The sequence below is a fragment of the Ascaphus truei genome, chromosome 21 (assembly GCF_040206685.1).
Source record: "Ascaphus truei isolate aAscTru1 chromosome 21, aAscTru1.hap1, whole genome shotgun sequence".
In the NCBI taxonomy this organism is placed as follows: domain Eukaryota; kingdom Metazoa; phylum Chordata; class Amphibia; order Anura; family Ascaphidae; genus Ascaphus; species Ascaphus truei.
In genome coordinates this window covers 12,377,496-12,398,747 of record NC_134503.1, presented here as the reverse complement: position 1 = coordinate 12,398,747, position 21,252 = coordinate 12,377,496, and the positions used below count along the sequence as shown (strand labels likewise).

Genomic DNA, 21,252 nt, shown 5'->3' with positions numbered 1-21,252 from the left:
CAGCTCAAATAGTTTGTGTACACCTGCGTTAAGATAAACAATTTAAATTAAATAGCTAGCAGAGTGCTGCTTAACTGTAGGGAGCTGCAGTATTAATAGTAAATTCTTGCATAAAAACATCAAATATTCTTTGCCATTATACATCACTTTCCGTACATGCAATGGGTCTGTCAACACCATACAAACCACTGTCCACCACTAGTATAGTTTTGATACTGTGCATAAAAAAACAAAACAGTACAGTATATCTTTGCACTGCATATTGTAAACAGAATTCTTAACAAAGCTGTTCTGGGTATATCGATTTCCTATCCAAAGCAGTGCAAAAGTTCACAATAGCAATGGGGAGGATTGCCAGTTACCCAGAGGCCAAACGGTCCTGTCAGAAGCCAGATTGATGTATGATTCTTAAACCATTCTCATAAACCGTTATAATGGATGTTTTACCATCATGATAAAAGCAACAGTAGCATGCAAGTTTTGATCAGGTCTAGGATCAATATATTCAATATATTATGAAGCTGCTTCCCTTAGCTGAAGAAAAGTTTACTTCCATTCAAATGCATTGAACTAAAGTGTCTTCACAACATACAGTAGTAGTGAAAATTACTGTTAGAGATTTGCAGTTTTACAACCAAAAGCTTAGAAACGTAAGGCCTCCCTGTAATACAGTACGTACTGAGGTTTCAAGATCTCATGACAGGTATCTTCTGTGAAGTTTGAAAAACTCTGTACACACCATTATATCCAAGAAGAATTGTCTTGATGGTCCAACTAGAGCAAGATCTACTAAAACTGAAAATATTTGTATCCCTTGAGCACAAGTATATCACAAAATAATGTTTCCATTTCCATAATTATGTACATGATCAACACCAGATTCTGGTACAGTACGTCACAAAATAGGTACGAGTATGGAGATAAGGAATTATATTTTACCCTTCATATGCATCTTTTGCGAAGCCTACTGTTTGTATCAAATGGCAGGAGACCTCGAAATACAACTAAATACTAGAAAAAGGTAATAATGCAAAACATGGTTATCCAACGGAATCCGTTCTGGAAGTCGCGTTGGGTAGTGAAACCGTTGTAAAGTGAGTCCCATGTTAATCAGTGGCGGTGAGCGTCGGATAACGCATTCCGGCGTCGAAAAACGGCCCTTATGGTTGCATTGTAAAGCGTTGGATATGCCATTCGTTGTAAAGTGAAACGTTGGATAAAGAGGACTACCTGTATAAGCATAACAACCTTTACCACTTGCCCTGGTAAGTAATTGCCATAACGTAATTGCTACAGTGTTAGTGAGGCCTCTCCAGCACTGATTAGCTTAATCATTAATTGCCCTAATCAGCAAAGCAGTATCCAGACATTATTTGTCTTCACATTAGCCATCAAAAGCATTGACGGTCTGTTTCTACGATGGCATCATTTGTTATCCGGCTCTTGTAAAATATTGCTTTCATACCATTATATATCCCTGTTCATGTCTGTTCTTTCTATTAAAAGTACATTTTATACGGATTTCCCAAGGGGCTTCCCAAACAATTGGAATGTACCAAAATCAACTCACTATTTTAAGGAGGTGTAGCAATAGGAACGGAAGAACACTTGTAATGTGGCACTCCGGGTACTTCAGGATATACATAACAAAATAACATAAATCCAAGTGAAATGTAAATTCTATGGGGTGAACTGTGCAGGTTCCAATCTCTACCTGGGCGCTATGAAGTCCCCCAGCTGGCAGCAGTGGTGGCACCTATCTGCTGATCAGTGCATGTTACCTTCAACTAGGCCATTTCTTATTTTGAAATGTGAATATGAGAAAGTAGCACCTGCTGATTTCTGAAGACCTTTGAATGAAGTTCATTCAATTATATACTCTAAGACCATGGTGGGCAACAAGACATGCATCAAGGGGCGCAGCTGTGGATGTTCAGCTCCTAAAAGGGCCACACAGTCCTTAACGTTAATCGTTTTTTCTTTTCCTATCTCACATGCTCACAGGGCAGCTGTCAGATTCCCCCCCCCATATCGGCGGCCCTACGGCCCCCCTCACCGCCCCACACACTTATTCACTCTCCATCTCCAACCCTCCTTTCTCTAACCCCTTCTCAATCTCACCCCTCTCACCCTCCCGATCTCACCCTTCCCCCTCTCCCCTCTCCCTTCTCAATCTCACCTTTCCCCCTCTCTCTCCCCCCATTTCACCCTTACCCCCCCTCGCCATCCCTTTTCACTCTCCACCTCCCCCTCTCTCTGCTTCCTCCTCCCATGGCCCTACCGTGTAGAGAAGAACTGGTGTCCATCCAGGCCCTAACCGGCGCCAGAGGGGGGTTCAGATCAGCGGTTCGGAGAGAGGGAGCAGCGTTTGGGGGAGGTTTTTTTTACGCATATACAAGATAAAAAGTGACGCATCTGTGTCATGTAACTCTTCCTTATGACACTCCTCAAACCACTGACACACAGAGCAAAGCTTGGAGCAGAAGCCTTCATGCAGAAGCAAAGAGGCTCACAATGAAAATGAGTCAGTTTGCATAAATTTTGCTCTGAATTTGTCATGCTACGTCACCCCCTTAACGTGATACAGAAAAGCATCATTAGAAGCAGCTATGGCCTGTCATTGATAACACAGACTACACCTGCAAACTCCTCAATCCAACATAACAAATGTGACCCAAACCCAACAGACCCGAGACATATTCTGGTTCTAACACACGGAAGACGACACATGGAAACCTATAGCTCAGGTTTATACATAAAGATATATTTGAATGAATAGCAGGAGTATATGCACAATATTTGCCCAAAACAGGATATAAGAAATGCAAGAGCCCAGCAGTAGCACCATTCTTGTGTTAACGGTTAATGGTGAATTGACGGCATTTGTGACCATTGAATAGATGTATCAATCGTCATTGTGTTATAGGCAAATACAAAACCTACTGTAACGAGTGGCAGACCCATATGGCATTGAAAGCGTTCATGTAAAAAATGAAGGGTACTTTGTAGTGTTTCATTGGATTAACCAAACTGAAATTATTCCCATGCACAATCTGCCACATTCCTACTGGACCCAAACCAGTCCCACTTCTTGTCACGTTAAGAGCGCACACATGTTGTCCTTTTTGAGGTGCAATGGGTTTCAGCCTTAAAGATCCATGTTACTCTCGTGCTCCCCCTCCCGATTCTGCAGTGGGATGTTGAGTTGCCTAACCCCTCCCCCCTCTTTAACACACAGACACACCTCCCCCTTTTACTGAATGTATCACTGGAACAGGAACATCCATGAAGTCTTGCACTGTGCAGTGTGTCAGTGTCACTGCAATCTGGGCTCTAATGACACAAGCCCTGGATATACAGTATGTCAGCTCTGCTACATAGCCCTCAGCAGACAACCACACACAGCCTAGCAATGCTCAGAAACAGCCTCACAGTGCATGATCAACATATGTAAAACTATACCCATCGGTGTGTGCCAACATTTAAACTTTCCATACAAAATGTAAATATGAAGACAATATCACAGCAGCCCTATTCACCTTTGCAGCACAAGCATACCCACCCTTACCTCATGCTGTCACCATCCTTTTCCCATTTTACTGTATCAACAACCAAAAAAAAGGAGAAGGTGCTATAGGAAGAGAAGAAAACAGGCCACTTTAGAGAAGCATTCGGCAAAGTCATTGGCACCAGCTGCGTCTAGCTTAATTCAGGGTGAATTCAGTTAGCAGTTTGCAGGAATGACAGATATCCCTTAGCCTGTGTTGGCTGTGGCACGATGCAGCATCCTCACTGCAGTACCAGACAGGCTAAGCAAGGCAAGGCAAGGCAGGCAGCAGGCTGCTTCAGCTCGGTTAGGATCTGAAGCTGGCTCCTTGCCAGAGTTTTCCAAAAAAGAAACCAATCTCCACATACGGAAAAGTTAAAAGGGACAAGGGAGGGATTATAGGCTGGAAAGGCATCTTGCAGCTACTAAAACAGGCATCGGAAGGAGGGCGGCGTAGTGTGAAACAGAAGAAGCAAGGAAGGAAGGGGGAAGATAGAAGTGGCAGAGAAGAGAAGCTGCAGGGAGAAATAAATGAGGCTACAGAAATAAGGGTGAATGGGGAAAAATAATTAAAGGATTAACCCCTTGTTGCCAGAATTAACCAGAGGCAGATTGCTCCATTGCAAAAAAGATAATTATATATATATATATATATATATATTTTTTTTTTTTTTTTTTATTTTTTTTTAAGTGCATTTAGTATAATTGGTCTCTTGTCTTAGATTCCAGGAAAGGGGATTCTTTGCAGCTGTTTATTGGATCAAAATAAAAATAAAAATTAAGTGAGGTTCTCTAAAGTTCAGAAGCGATTTGTAATCACTAGCGGCCATTCTCCTGAATGACTGTTAATAATACTGTAGTTAAATGGCGTATTGATTATTAACAGTCATTCGCTTGAATTTATTAATTTTATTCATAACATGTTTTCCCCAGGAACTAATGGCAGTAAGCGATTGGTAACACCTATAAACACTTTCGTGAACCAGATCCATAGTGTTGCCCAACTCTGAATACATAGTTACCATGTTTTATTTTACGCGGTTACACAACCTTCTGAGAACCTACATTTGAAATTTAAAAAAATGAAACCAAAGAGATTAATATAGAAATGTAAAAAAAAAAAAAAAACGTTGGGCCATATTTCCTAAGTGGTGCTACATAAACTCTGCAATGCATTTAGGTATCGGCGAACGCTAAACAAAGGCCCTAGTCTTTGTGGGTTGAGTATTTGGAGGCATCCATGAGAGTTTACAGAGCTCGGTTTTATATCAGACGTAGTTTATCTTTTTCAAGACTAAACAAGCAGACTTGAACACATATGGATAGTGCAGTAAAACACAGTCCACAACAAAACATTTTTTAATTTTATTTATGGGGTGTTCAAGAAGTTCTGGCTGCCAAAACCAGACATAAATTGCTTTGAAATTAGCAATGAGGATATTATTTGTTCCCTTGCATGTGACCTGGGAAATGTATATGCGCCTGGTTTGAAAACTGGTTAAGGACAGACAACCGAGAGTTGTAATAAATGGGACTTTTTCAGATTGGGCTAAAATTGTGAGTGGAGCACCTCAGGGATCGGTACTGGGACCCCTGCTTTTAAACTTGTTTATTAATGACCTTGAGGTTGGGATCGAGAGCAAAGTCTCCATCTTTGATGATGACACTAAATTGTGGAAGGTACAGTAGTAGAATTAGAGCAGGATGTAATTTCTCTCCAGAAGGACTTGGAGAGACTGGAAACTTGGGCAGGTAAATGGCAGATGAGGTTTAATACAGATAAATGTAACGTTATGCTTTTGAGAAACAAGAATAAACAGGTAATTTACAAATTAAATGGAGATATATTGGGGGAATCCTTGATGGAGAAGGATTTAGACACATAAATCCAAAGGGGGGGGGGGGGTTTAAAGTCCCCAGTGGAGCAAGAAACCCAGGGCTGCACTCACGAGAAGGATTTAAGAGTGCTTGTAGACAGCAGGTTTAGGAATAGTGCCCAAAGTCATGCAGTAGCTGCAAAGGCAAACAAGATCTTATCTTGCATTAAACAGGTGTAGCCAGGTCTCCCCAGCCTGTCAGCACCCCCCTCACCTTGCTGACGATCGCGGGTGCAGCCGAGTCAAATGGCGGCACCGCGCGGTGATCGCAAGAGTGAGGGCGGTCTGGCCCCGGCTCGGGGGTTGCCGGGGACGCGTGCGGCCGGTTGCCGAGGCCGCACGCACGTCACAGGGCTCCCGGCGCTCCCGGAGCCGGGTGAGGAGGGCGCCACCATTGCGCATCGGTTCGCGCATGCGCAGTGGTCGCGCATGCGCAGGGAAGCCTCTAGAGCCAGGGAGAAGTCCCGCGAGTGCGACACCAGGTAGGAAAAGGTTAAGGCAGCATCAGGGAGAGCGCGCATGCGCAGTACAGCGCTCAGGAAGCCCGCGAAACCCTAGCCTACCAGGGAAGGCTCTGAGCAGGGACTACGAGTCCCATGAGCCTCTGTATGCCCCACGTGACCCCAGGGAGCCAATAGGGCTTAGGATGACTTGGCAGAGGAGAAGAGATACATTGTTTGGGCTGCAGCTACGCAGCTAGTTGGAGTCCGGGAGCTGTGAGGGAAGCAAGGATGCGGGGAGTGAGTGCAGCTCCTGCATCCAGATAGGTACCCACATCCCAGGTAGGCCCCAACTCCCCACCAGTTTAGGGGGTAATTATAAGGGACAGCCCCAGTTAGGGACTCTGCCCTTAGTGTGAGTGCTGCCTTGTCAGAGTCACGGCTGTTAGTGCTGTGAGGTCTGACAGGCAGGCACCGTGTTGTGCAGCCGGTTGCTGTACGTACCAAGTACTAGGTCCCAGTCACCTTGAGGCAGCGCTAGGGGTAGGATCCCTGAAGGGATAGCCTATTAACGAGGTCAGGGATTCTGGAGAGGATCTGCACTAGGCTAGCCAACAGTAGGTAGACGCCTGGGGGCAGTGGGTTACTGCAAGTACTAGGTACTAGTTAGCTAGAGTCAGGACCCGGAGAGCTAGGGGGACAGGATAGGCTAGTTAACCCCTTAGGTCCCAGGTAGGTCCTCACTCCCCAGTTAGTGGTGCTCCAGGGACAGGCCCTTGGTGAGGGACAGTGTCATGTTAGAGTGCTAGTGTTAGTTATGGATCAGCTGATGCTGCGCTTCCTGCCAGGAGATGTGGGCTTAAGTCTGTGCCCAGAGAGAGACTATCCTCAGGGTGGGATCGCCCCTGGCGGACCCCAAGCAAGGAACCACCGGATCAGACGGGATCCAGGTCGACAGATCCTTTGAGAAGTAGTTGCAGGCCCGAGTGCAGGAGCGCTCGGCAGGTAACCCCTTTTGTCAACAAGTGCTCCAACAGTTCCATTAGTTAGTGACTGCGCAGTCACCCATATTCTCACCTAAAGAGTGCGGGACACATTGTGAGGGGATTGATGGACATGGGGTGGGATCACCCGGTGTAAGGGAAAGCGTCCTGCGAGACGCAAGAGTCAGTGTCCCCTAGGGAAAGAGGGACACCCGTTATTATGTTGATGTTATATGGTTCATGTGAGCACAAGTAAAAAGATATTGGTTATCATACATATGGTGTACTGATTATTTGCATGTGGTTCCTATGTTAGGGTTATTCTACATACCCATAGAATCCTACATAGGTGGAGGCGCTGAAACAAAGAAACGTTCCAGAGGATTCACCCCCGGCTCTCACTAGCGGAGGCTCAGACCTCCTGTGAGCCTGCAGGTATATGCACCACACCGGGTAACACCGTATGTTCTACGCACCCACACTATATATGCGATTGGGTGGGGTGGAATACCCGTTACACAGGCAATGGCTGGAAGGGAAGTAAATATAATTATGCCCCTTTATAAAGCATTAGTAAAACCACACCTTCAATATGGAGCACAATTTTGGGCACTACTCCATAGAAAAGACATTATGAAACTAGAGTATGTACAGAGAAGAGCCACAATTTTATTAAATCTGATATATGAGGAGAGGCTAGCTAAATTAGATATGTTTACATTGGAATAGAGGCGTCCAAGAGGGGATATGATAACTATATACAAATATATTCAGGTACAATACATGGAGCTTTCAAAAGAACCATTCATAGCAAGGGCTGTGCAAATGACTCAGGGGCATCCCTTAAGGTTGGAGAAAAGGAAATGTCACCAGCAACAAAGGAAAGGGGTCTTTACAGTAAGGGCAGTTAAAATGTGAATTCATTACCCATGGGGACTGTGATGGCAGATACAATAGATATCTTAAAAAAAAGATTGTACATCTTTTTAGAAAGGAAAGGTATACAGGGATATACCGAATAAGTAAACATGGGAAGGATGTTGATTGCCAATATTTGAAGTCAGGAAAGAATTTATTTTCCCCTTATGATATATCATTGTATGATATGTCACTAGGGTTTTTTGTTTGCCTTCCTCTGGGTCAGTATACTGCAAGTACAAATTTAGGATTAAGTATCTGTCGTCTAACTTTAGTATAGGTTGATCTTGATAAGCGTATGTCTTTTTTCAACCTCACCTACTATGTAACTATGTAACTATGTATCTATGTAACTATGTAACCATGTAACTATAATGAGCAAACCAAATACACACAATTTGTTTTAACTAGTCAGTCATTTCCACAGGTAAACCACCATCAGATGTGGTTTTAAAGTAAGATGTTCATGTTCTAGTGCAGCAGCGGCCAACTCCAGTCCTCAAGGGCCACCAACAGGCCAAATATTTGGGATATCTCTGCTTCAGCATACGGAGCACAATCAATGACTCTGTTGTTGCCTGAGCCACCTGTGCTGAAGTAGAGATATCCCTAATATCTGGCCTGTTGGTGGCCCTTGAGGACTGGAGTTGGCCACCCCTGTTCTAGCAAGATTTTAAAAAATCCAAGAGTTTGCACAGGTAAAGCCCCCCTTTTCTCCCCCTCCCCTTACTTTTATTTTCTGCCGGATTAGGACAGAGTTGGATAAGGATAGAGGAAACACTTGATTGATAAACATTCCCTCACTGAGAGGCCACAAAGAAAAGGGTGTTGTGTTTATTTTTTCAAAGACACAAAAGCAGCCAAATATTTGCTTTAACCACAATTACATGTGTTTAACAAAGCCAATGAACTGTTTGGAGTTAATCCCAGAGACGTTACTGGGATCACCATCTCCAAGAGCACAAATTCTCCCTGGTACTGTAAGCAAATTAGGAGGTCGGGATCCATGTGTATCTCTATATTCCTGTTCAACAAGCAGAACTAATGTGACCCCTTTCCTAAAATGGTATATAATGGGATGAGAGACCGAGGATGGATAATTCAATTTCAGTTACACAATTAGACTTTAAAAAAAAAATGCTCTATTTCTTCCGAGGGAGACTCTTCTCAGTTTTTTTTTTTTTAAATAAATGTATTTAGTTCTGTGCTGACTCTACTATCCCATAATCCTTTATTGATAGCAGACAGATTTATTTAATAACAGAGAGCAGGAAGAACGCAGCATTTTGCCAGCGCTGCTGTCACAAGGAGATTTTATGATTATCAACCAAGGGTTTTGCCAAGTAAACATAATTGCAAGCATAAATGGAAGTAAAAGGGGAGAAAGAACAAGCACAAAAAAACTGTGAGCTAAAAGGATACGTTATAGTTCAAATGTATAGAGATTCCCTTGATATGTGCTGCACCGGATAACAAATGGTTCGTTCTGGGCCACTTGAGTAGTTGTGGAGGAAGGTTCCAAATGCACACAATCTCATCAGAATTGGAAATATATAGAGAGAAGAAGAGACACACAATAGTGTAGTACTGTGTATAGCAGTTTGAGCAGAGAAAGTATTGCACTCACATTTGATGAAATCAAGCGGGCATTTCGGTTACTAAGTTTAACCACACTGGTGTTGTAGACTCTCCGTTAACAGGACACCTCTGATGATGTATACCGTCTCCCATAGCAGGACTCGCAGTGTCGTACAGGCTCACCGGTAGCAGGATATTCTCAGTGGAACAAATGAGACACAAATAGTGTAATACAGTACTGTATATGTGAGTAATAGTAGAATATTAGAGCAAAATATGCACTCACTATTTCCTGTGATTCCAGAACCACCCTCTTAAGTTGGTTACTTTAACAACCACAAGCTTTTTACTTTCACTAAAAAAATGTGAGTCCATATTTTGCTCTAATATTCTACTATTACTCACATATACAGTATTACACTATTTGTGTCTCATTTGTTCCACTGAGAATATCCTGCTACCGGTGAGCCTGTACGACACTGCGAGTCCTGCTATGGGAGACGGTATACATCATCAGAGGTGTCCTGTTAACGGAGAGTCTACAACACCAGTGTGGTTAATCTTAGTAACCGAAATGCCCGCTTCATTTCATCAAATGTGAGTGCAATACTTTCTCTGCTCAAACTGCTATACACAGTACTACACTATTGTGTGTCTTTTTCTTTCGCTCTATATATTTCCAATTCTGATGAGATTGTGTGCATTTGGAACCTTCCTCCTCAAGCATAGATGGAGGGACAGGAAGAGACAGGCAGGTCAGATAGAGATCTTGACACAATGTAAGACTTACTTAATAAAAAAACATATTGCACAGAGAGAGCCCAATGATCTGTGTCGTTCTCCTGCATTTTTAATGTCCCAGCGCCTTATATAAGCCTCATGCCCAATACATCTGCATTGTACCATTGCTATGTATAACCATATTGTACTCTGATGTGCTACTTGCTGGTGTTCTATAAAATAACCACACCTTAATGGTGTATGCTGCTGGTGCTGGACTGAAATGGTATTGAACAGTAATATTCTCGAAAGATGAAAGCTAAGGAAATCTTCCCACTCCACTGAAATTATTTGGAAGACGCTAGATGGCTAGAAACAAAAAACAAACAGTGTGAGATCCTGTTGCCAGTTAACATGGGAAGACACTGATGCATGAGTTTGGCAAGTTGATGTTTTGTACCATTAAATAAAATTGTTATGCTGATTGGGCCAGACGCCATCCTTTTTACACCATAACAATTTATTAAAATGTTTCTCTTTTATGCTTTTGTTGATTTTCACTGCTACTTTTTCTCAAATTATACAATGCACTTACACTTTCTGTTTGTTAAGGGCTAGCACAATTTTGCAGATGTACAATGCAATGAGCGGCTCAGTGATAAAGACACTGACTCTGCAAACAATGACACTAAGTTTGAATCAGGAGAGCCTGGTTCAAATCCAGCTCCTTGTGACCTTGGGCAAGTCACTTTATCTACCTGTGCCTCAGGCACCAAAAATATAGATTGCAGGGACCTGAGTCTGTAAAATTCCTATGTGTTGCGTACTGCATGCTATATTGTAATTGTGAAGATTTGAGTCCCATTGGGAGAGAAGTGCTATATGAAATAAAGTTAGAATTATTTAATTGGGTAATGAGAAACGTATTTTTTGCTTGTGTGATGAAGCTGTCTTCACAGTGGATAAATCTTTTGCATCCTTCAGTGAATTTTAGTTTGATAACTTCTAAAGAATCAACTTGATAGATGGACCATATAGTCTTATTTACCCTACTCCTAATTGCCGATCATGTGAGCCATCACCAAGACCTACAACCCAACCCATTTCGCCGTCCCTCCACCCTGCCCCGCATTAATAAATGAAAGGATGGAAAAGAAGCATGAATTAATTATGTTGTGTATGGATAAGAATGTGCCCCATGCAAATTAATTATAAATGAATGAGAGCCTCCATAGGATGCAGAATAAGTCAGTGAAGGGGAGCCTTTACTGCATGAACGAATGCTGAAATAAAACAAAATAAGGCTACATTAGGTACAGGGATAAGAATGTGCTAGTGTCGGCACAGGAGTCAATGAAGTTGCTATACTTTTGGTAAAATAGATGTCTTGCTGGGGGCAAGAATGAAACATTTTTGACATTGACGTTTACTGAGTAAGTTTAAATAGCAAGCAGTGCAATGCTCGTTCAACATGAGGTTCTGCAGATGTGCCTGCAATGTTTGACTTAGCTGATTACTTTTTGAGATGTATAGTTATCCATTTTCAATACAGACCATCCATGGTTCTATGGCCGATTTGTACATTGGTATACATGAGCTCATTCATCAATAGCCAACAACACGCTGACAGGTGGTATATTTTAAAGTAGGTTAGCATTTCATTTAGAAATACCTTTTTAATTTAGAAATACCTTTCAGAGCCAAACGGGTAGAAACTCCCAGGGAGATGTGTTAATGTAAAAAAAAATATTAAATAATGGTGTGTTGACTGCTCAATTTTTTTTGCCTTTGGTTGGGTTGGTCTGTGAAATGCTTGTTAATGAAGTTTCTTCCACCTAGGGAATATTGCTAAGAAGAAAAGATTATAACAACTTAGACCTGATGGTGTTTTTTGAACAAATAATAGAGAGCAAATGAAGCAACACGTTCAGGATTTTGATCAAGCGATTATATATAATATATGACCCAGGAACCTCCCTAATATTGACACCCCTCAATTCATAACCCCATGTGCACATAGAATAATGATTACAGCAAGTACCTTGGCACATTGAACCAATACGTGCTACTGTAGATGAAAATTGCCTTAAAGCAGCAGTCCAAGATGCTGGGTTCCTCCCACCCCCCTTTAATATGTGCATCAATGCAAGCCACACAATGATAAGTAATTAGCTACGTTGTCGATCGATCCGTTCTCCTGTGATCGATCCGTTCTCCTGTGATCGATCGGCGAAGATTCAGCATGGGGGTTCACTAAATGGAAGCAGAAGAGGACCAAAGATGCAAAGTTCTGTGGGGAAGATCATGTGACCAGGCAGTTACTAGATACAATTGGTGCACTGCTAGAGAGAGGGCAGGGCCCAAAAAGGGGTGTGACAGAGCCTGTTCAGATCCCTGAAGAAGCAATTTCCGTGGTGAAATGCGTAGGAGGAGCCTACACAGGGTCTCTGAGCATCTATGAAATGCAAAATTGAATAGAACGCTTTTTTTCTGCCTGCTGTGTAACACAGAACAGTGACCAACTGTGCAAATATTACATAAAAACAACAATATTTACAGAATTACCCTCAAGAATCCAGCACTCTGATACACATTAGCTGGGGGATCCTGTCAAGCCTAATAACCTAAAGCAGAACGGATGAAATATGCCTTCCGCCCCATCCCCAAAGTTTGTCTTTCTTTCAGGTCTAGCTACAGTATCCTGGCGGTACAAACTGCAGCTTTCCAGCGCATGACTTGAAGATGGGCAGATGAATTTGTAAAGACAAAATCCCTTTAGTTTCAAGTAACATGATCATGTATAAATTTGCTGGGCAGGTTATGCGGTAAACGACCTAGTCATTTCTATGTGACTGCAGGTTATCTTTAGATGGTAAAAATTTGGAAGAATCAATAAAATAAGACGCTAAGCACATACAGTACAAGTACATTCACATGTAAAAAAAAACAACATTACTACAGTACACTGTAATACTTATAATATAGTTAGATATACCCTGAGAACACCCCCTTCAAATTCCAAAAAGGTCTACCTGTCACCCATATAAATATCCGGAGCCTGCTGCCCAAACTGGATGAACTAAGGGCATGGTGCCTTATGCCTAAACCCAAAGCCATCGTTCTCACAGAAACATGGCTAACCCCTAAAACCCTCGATGCAAATATCGCCATTCAGGGATACGCCATTTCTAAGACCTGGAAAATTGCCAGAGTTGTCCCAATCTTCAAAAGAGGGGACAAAAACACTGTCTCAAACTACAGGCCAATCTCTCTTCTCCCAATACTATCCAAAGTCATGGAAAAATGTGCGCTCCACTGTAATAGAGAACCAACCAACAGTATAAGAAAAATAGATGGATCCTCATTTTTGTTGAGCGACAAAACACAATTCCAACACTTCATATTTGTTCAATGATAGCACAGTAACAATAGAAAATAGGATGGAATCCATAACACACAATGTAGCTAAACATCAAGAAAGTGTTGATTTCTTTTAACAAAGAAACAAAGATTCTACTGTATAAATAATACATTTTCTTCCTTGTGTCATAATCTAGATCCTTAAATTAATAACACCTTGAGTGCCAGTGATTCTTACCATGAATTAAAGCCTAAATCCCACCTTCTCTCTTTTGGGGGGAGGGCGGGGGGCGGCGGAGGTAGGGGGTTATTTACCTGAAATAGGGTTTTAACCGCAGCTGGTCTGTGGTCCCCTGACCTCTGGGAACTCTCATGTTCCTGAGCTTCTACCTTGCTCAGGTGACCCAACAGAACGTCAGGACGGAGAAAAAGTACAACAAGTTGAAAGTCCATTTTACCGGCAATTGGAGGTACGCCGGAGTGGGGACCACTAATCAGATAAAAAATTATCTGGAAGATTAGCAGCATCTTTACCATATTTACAAAGCGGCACAATTTTATTGGATACCTTACTGTGTCCAGTCACCTGGGGGCCTCTATACCACGTCCCTCAGCTGCAAACCTGAGGCAATACCAGTACCATATTTATCCAGGAAAAGGAATCCCATACAAATCTGGGGGATTTGTTTCCTTTGATAAATCTGGTACAGATCATTTGCACTGGATTTGCACTGAATTTGCTCCAATGTTGGAGAATGTAGTAAATAACTCTGTTTTGAGCCTATTTAAGCAATGGGCTGCAAGCCGTTTTTAAGCATTTGGGCTGAGAGGCATTTGCATGACCCAAAGCACTGATACAGTAATGTTAAACAGAACTGCTGCCAAATTGTAAACATGAACCCTACATATTTTATTTTTTTAATCAAAAAGAAAATGATTGGTTTCAAGGCGCTCTGAACCTGATCAGCCTGTTCCCCCAATGTAAGCATTAAATCTGCAATGGCGCTACTGTAGAAATTGCTCAGCAGTTGTTTATTCAAGCTTTTTCTTCGGTCCTCATATATTATATTATACGTTCCACATGACTTCATCGCTTAGAAGGCTAGTGGTCATTAGTCACCCACTGACAAATAATGTTACATGGTCTAACGCAGCATAAAATCAAGCTGCTATACTCCTTAACGTAGAGTGGGTGAACAGCCCCCGTGTGTGTCCAATAGGCACTCTGAAAATAAATTATCTGACAAGGAAATCAATCAACCCTTTCTCTGCTAGAGGGGCCTGCAATGAATTGCAAAGCATTTTGCAATTGACGACAGAAAATAAGCTCTTTCACCCAGGCCCGTCCCTAGGCATAACTTGGGTAAGGCACGGCCTAGGGGTGGCAGGTCACGGTGGGCGACAAGAGGGAAAATGTAGCACTGCTGCTTTCCTTTCTTTAATATTTGTAATTTTTTAAATATATCTAGGATTGAAGCAGGAGGTTTCTGCATTCATTTCAGCTCCAGGGACCCCTTCTTCCTGAGATACCTACCTCTTTAGAGAGTGCCGGAATCTTCTGCTCAGGTTCAAAGCCCCCGGGTCACATGGGCCAATAGGAAGCGGTCTATGACGTCACGGCTTCCTATTGGCCCCTGTGATGGGACATCTAAATCTGAGCTTAAATACCGGCACCCCCTAAGGAGGTAAGTATCTCAGGAAACAGGGGGTCTCCGGAGCCAAAATGAATGCGGTTCAGCTACAGAGAACCCCTGCTTCCTACCTAGGAGGAAAACAAGGGGGGGAGGGGGCGTCCTTGTTAGGACTTGCCTAAGGGCAGCACATAACCTAGGGACGGGCCTGCTTGCACCACCTAATCCATCCATTCTCCAATCAATGGTGAAACCTCAGATCCTATAGTTTATTTCATAATTCGCATGAGCTTTGCTCTATCCCAAGCATTGTAAACCCCTTACTATATTAGCCCTTACCAACCCTGCTGGGAGGCTATGCATTAAAAACCCCACCCTTTCCTTGAAGATGTGATTTCTCAAAATTAGCTGAGCCTCCCAACCTCCCGTTTCAAGCACGATCTCTAGTTCTTAGATGTTTAAATGGTGCCAATTGTTTGTCACTCCGCCACTTGGGACATTAACATTTTACGGAGAAATTTGAAAAAGGGACAAAATGGAATTAAAATTGAATTGAATGGCAGCTTCTTAACACAACAGAGCCAACGAATCTCACTTTTTGCAATACTTACGATTAAATATCAAAGATGCCTAATGACAGCACGGCAAGATTGTGGTATATACAGTAATATAGTAACAATATTAACGCAGTCATTTCTGATGCATCCAAGTGGCTCAGGCAGGATTATTCTCTCCTGATCTCACAAATTACACACAACTGAAATAGTTACTCTGATACTTGAGTGTGGGATTAACATGAGCCAGAGATTTACTGAATACCAAACATTGTGAAATACATCTGAGGAAGAAGTCAAACAGATTGATGAATAATTGCAAGCGTGTTTTGATTTTCCCAGTGTCTCTGAGGACATTGTTATTGGTTACAATGGTTTATTTCCATTGTGACGGTGTTATTATGAGATGTGTACACATACCCAGAAAACTACAAGGACCAGAGAGAAAAACGTACAAAACCTTTAGTCGGAGATGTGTCAATGCAAAGAAAAGTTGGCGCCTCCCTTTTGTGTCTCTGCTCTTTTATATGTAAGCCGGGCCGCCGACAGTAGGGCAGTGTGGGGAAAAACGACTCCGGCCTGGTGGGATCTGGCAGTCCGTACCTGGAAGTCGCACCTGGCCAGAACTTCTGCTATCGGCCGCTTGGGTGGGAATCTGACTCTACCTCACTGGCAGGTACACAGCCCCCAAACTCCCCCAAGCACAATAACGTGTTGGGCCCGCCTACACACTCCCCCCTCCACAACTCTTCAGCACTCACCCAGTAGCAGATTTCCCATTACAGGTTATGCAGTTGCTGATCGAGTAGCTCTACTTGACTTAGAGCTTCCTTCTGGGCTGGGTATTTGTAAGTGCAGCTACTTTTTATCCTTCTGTGTAGTTGCTTTACTCATCTACGGTATATATTACTTTGAAAATCAAGTTCTATACCCAATTGGGATCAGTCAGGTCCATTACGGCTGTGAATTTGACCACAATTCATAGAAGACGGACACTAAGAGCACTGTTTGTAGAGATGTATTATATACATTGAGGAAGTGGAGACACATAGTAAGTGGGGTTTTCTAGAGTATATCAATACTGGTGTTTTTAACTTTAGCATTATTAAAAATTCAATTTTCTGAATTTATTCATCACACATTATTCTGAGTGTGTAGAATGCAACATTTTGGGGTTGTCTGTTTGTATTTTTGGGCTTCCGGGTTTCATACGTAACAACTAAGGCATCATTACCATCCTAACATGTCTCACTCTATAAACATGGTACAACAGAGGTACTAGATTGTAAAAGTACAGTATTAGTATGTCGATGTTGGCCTTTTCAAATACAGGAATGCGCGATGGCCTGAGAATACCGAAAACACGAGAGACAAGCTGAACGTGTTTGTAATGTGCTTATTTCATCCAGTTTATATTGTACGTATCATGGAGATAGCAAAATCAGTGAATACAAAACCTGCCGGCCAGCAACGGCCTATTCCACCATTAAGACCAACATGAAGTTCCCGTCCAACGCGTTTTCAAGATTTTGTTTTCCAATATGCAATCCTTCTGATCACACCCCCGAGATAGAAAGATAAATGTCAATTAAGTAACAGTTTTTGTGATTTCCTGTCAGTAGTTGCAGAAATGGATCGCAGGGGCTTTAAATATGCATGCTTCTCTTTAATTGCCTAGTCTTGCTTAATTATTTACACGATCTGTAAATAATAAAAAAAAACACCTCAGGAATGGAACATATGCTCACTCTGATACCGGGTTCAATAGCCAATCCCATTCAGGCTCGTTTGTCAATTAAACCTGAGGACGCCGCTAGTAAAGTAAATAGTGTCGATCTGTCACATTCAATTAGCCGACCTGATTATAACACCCTTTTCTCTTTGAAGTCACTCGCTCTTTCCCTAAGTACTTGCTGGTGATTATTTTGCACTCTGCGTTGCCAATAAACTCCTAGAAGGGAGATGCCGGCCAATGTGGATTGCAGGGAAAATGTATGATACATATTGATAGCATCTGAATGTTTGGTTCATATCAGGGTGTTCCACCCCAAGGTTCCAACATTAGCTCCAATGGAAATAAAGGTCCCAAATATATTCATTCAGGCCTATTCCTTACTTAAGCTATTTCCTTCGCTGGCATATACGACGTGTGTGTGTGTGTGTGTGTGTGTGTGTGTGTGTGTATGTGTGTATGTGTGCGTATATATATATATATATATATATATATATATAAATACAGATATACACACACACACAGTTGTGTGAAAAAGAAAGTACACCCTCTTTGAATTCTATGGTTTTTCATGTCAGGACATAATAACAATCATCTGTTCCTTAGCAGGTCTTAAAATTAAGTAAATACAACCTCAGATGAACAACAACACATGACATATTACACCGTGTCATGATTTATTTAACAAAAGTAAAGCCAAAATGGAGGAGCCATGTGTGAAAATCTAAGTATATATATATATATATATATATATATATATATATACACACACATGCTGTATACTGTATATTGCCGATTGCCGATAGAGGGCAATAGTTCACTGCTACATTTTAGGTCTTGCTGTGCACTCCAGAGATAATCGGCATAAAGGGTATTAGTCTATGTGCCATTGTACTACCCAGTATGTGGCTATATTCCACAGCTATTAACCCTTTTGCTGCCACCACGGCTGACGACTCATTTAGGCCCATATTTACTAAACAGTGCTATAGCAGAAGATACCTTTTGGCACCGGAAGACACTTAGCAGTCCATGCCATTGAACAGAAAGGTTTCTTATGGCCCCGTAGTCCTTGGCTGCAAAGGGATTGAATCACCAATCCACACTTCTCCATCTGCTTTTGTTTCTATTATGTTCCTACAGCCATGTACCTTTGAGACCTCCTGTTCTCATCAGTGGTCTGGTCTTTGAGATAGCCATGCCAGAGAGTCAAGTTGGTTTTTTTCTACTGCCAATGTTATTAGAATGACCAGTCTATTAAGACAGTGCTTAGTGCTAGAGCGATCCCCATGAGTCTTTTCTAACTGTCTGATGAGCCAGGTGGAAACTGGCTAATTGTCTGCAGCTGCAATTAACCAGCTCCCTGCTGGGCTCATCAGCCCTGTTTAGACAGGGGTTAGGGCCCTGTCACACATACATTGAAGTCAAAGTCAAGCCTGTGTCTTTTCACATATAAGTCGGGATTCATCAAGCCACATTGTGGCGCAGATCACCACAATCCGACAGTAACTGCCATGGAAAAGCAGTGACTGCCGGACTTGGGTCCGACACCCCACGTCGCGGCTTGATGAATCCCGGTCATATTCGGAAGTTAGCCAGAAATAAGATTTTTTTTCCATTGAGATGCGTGTATATAAATTAAGTGTCACCTTACATTGGGGTATTCGGTGCTTGTGAAATGTGTGGCACAATCATTTTTATTACTGATCAATATTTACTAAGCAGCCTGTAACCGGGGCAAGCCTATTTACAATAGCTAGAGCTGTTGGGTGCTGGCCTGGCAGTGGTTGATCCCTGCCTGGAGGAAGGTAGAACTACTAACGAGCCCAGCGTCAACATTTTGGGGCAGCAAATGAGAGAGAGAGAAGACGAAGAAGAAGAAGAGAGAAAAAGAAGAAGAAGAGAGAAGAAGGGAGAGGGAGGGAGTGGGGGAGGACGAGGATGAGGGGGAGAAGGAGAAGGAGGAGGAGAAGGAGAAGAAGAAGAAAGAAAAAACAATCTATATTGTGCCATCAAATTATATTTCCGGACAGCTTTTGTGTCTGAAGAAAGATAAAATAGATGGACATCCAATAGGAAGCACAAAATTTGATTTTCAGTGATTGTGTCACATCTGCATGTGTATATTAATATCCGCTGGATTACATTTGCTCATATTGAGGTGATTTTATCAATATATGTCTGAATACATTTGACCATCGTTAAAGGTGCAGTCCCTCCTGTGTGTTTTTCCCCACTTTTTAAAATATTCTTCACCATACTGTATCATAGTGTGTCTGATTTCACCCCCTCTAGAAAAGTGCCTTATGGCAGCACCACTTAATAAATATATGGCACTAAGGCCTAGATCAGAGGTTTTCAACTTTTGTTTGGTTAAGGAACCATATAATTATATTGTGAAATTCTGAAGAGCCCCAACCCTCTCTAATAGCGCGTCTGAGATCAGATGCATTGTAATGAATACCAACCCTCTCTAATAGCGTGTCTGAGATCAGATGCATTGTAAGGAAACACAATCCTCTCTAGTATCGCGTCTGAGATCAGATGCATTGTAAGGAACCCCAACCCTCTCTAATAGCGTGTCTGGGACCAGATGCATTGTAAAGAACCCCAACCCTCTCTAATAGCGTATCTGAGATCAGATGCATTGTAAGGAACCCCAACCCTCTCTAATAGCGAGTCTGAGATCAGATGCATTGTAAGGAACCCCAACCATCTCTAATAGCGCATCTGAGATCAGATGCATTGTAAAGAACCCCAACCATCTCTAATAGCGCGCCTGAGATCAAATGCATTGTAAGGAACCCCAACTCTCTCTAATAGCGCGTCTGAGATCAGATGCATTGTAAATTCTTTTATAATTGGTACAATTTTCAAGTGACCTGAAAAGTGCAGAGAAACCTTTAGGGAAGCCCGGGGAGCCCCTGTTGAAAAACACTGGCCTACATCCACAGAAGTAACTTAACGAGACGCTAACCTAGTTATGCTTTTAAATCAGGGATGAACAAAAATATAAAAAAGACTTAGAAGTCAGCTCAGATTTCTAGTTGCCAGAGCTTAGTAAAAAAACAAAAGAAATGGGGGGACGGGACTCTCACAGCATTCCCCCCTCCCACTCTTACCTCTGTGTGTATGTGTCACAGATACTCACGCTCTCCCCCTGTCCGACGTAGCAGCACAATGCTGACTTAGGCCGAGCTCATGGTCGAAGCACGGCTGCACGCTGCCGTGCACACCCCGTGCGCCCTCTTGCAGCCCCAGCGGCGTGTGCGCTAGCTGCAGGAGATCGGTCGAGGCAATCGGGGGCGTGACGGGGGGCATGACGAACGCGCCACGGATGCGTCATGGAGCTGGTTCACCCTCATTGACCTGCAGCCCAAAATTTCAACTTCAGTTGTGGCAGCGAAATGTAGCAGCGTAGACGCGCGCAGCCCCGCGGGAACTTGAGGAACTACCATAGGGAATCAGGTAAGAGTCCTGGAAGTGCACGCGGATAAAAGCGTGCTCACGTAGCGCCGCCGCCACCATGACCTCGGCCTAAGGCCGCGTTTATATTGCCGGCGACGCGACCGATGACGTCACCCGTCAGTTTTGGGCGCTGTGTCGCTTCGTCACCATCGCGCTTACTATAAGCGCATGTGACGGATTCAAAGTATTTGTTTTGGCGCGGCGTTGCCATCGCCAGACACTATAAGCGCAGCCTAAGGCTGCGTCCATGCTGCCTGCTCACGAACACTGTGACGTTGCACTTGCTTGCAGCAGGGGCAATTCCTAGACTGTGCTGTTGCGCGTGGGGGGCGTTTCGGGGGCGTGGCAGTGACATCACGGAGTTGGTTCGCCCTCATTGGACAGACAGCTCACGTGACCCGGCCTTCGTGCCGCAAAGAGAAAATAATATGTCTCGGCAAGCAG

General features: G+C 42.9%; 1 protein-coding gene across 3 annotated transcripts in view; it reads right to left on the bottom strand.

Annotated features, from left to right (window-relative positions):
- GARNL3 (GTPase activating Rap/RanGAP domain like 3) overlaps nucleotides 1-21,252 on the bottom strand; it is a 252,359-nt gene that overhangs the window by 196,053 nt on the left and 35,054 nt on the right. Inside the window, exon 1 of one of the 3 annotated variants that reach the window (XM_075578985.1) lies at nucleotides 3,569-4,029. The exons of the other annotated variants lie outside the window; for them this stretch is intronic. Coding sequence (XP_075435100.1) covers nucleotides 3,569-3,684 — 116 coding nt within the window. The 5' untranslated portion in view covers nucleotides 3,685-4,029. Of the gene's footprint in view, nucleotides 1-3,568; nucleotides 4,030-21,252 lie in introns of those variants that run through there. 3 annotated transcript variants of the gene reach the window in all.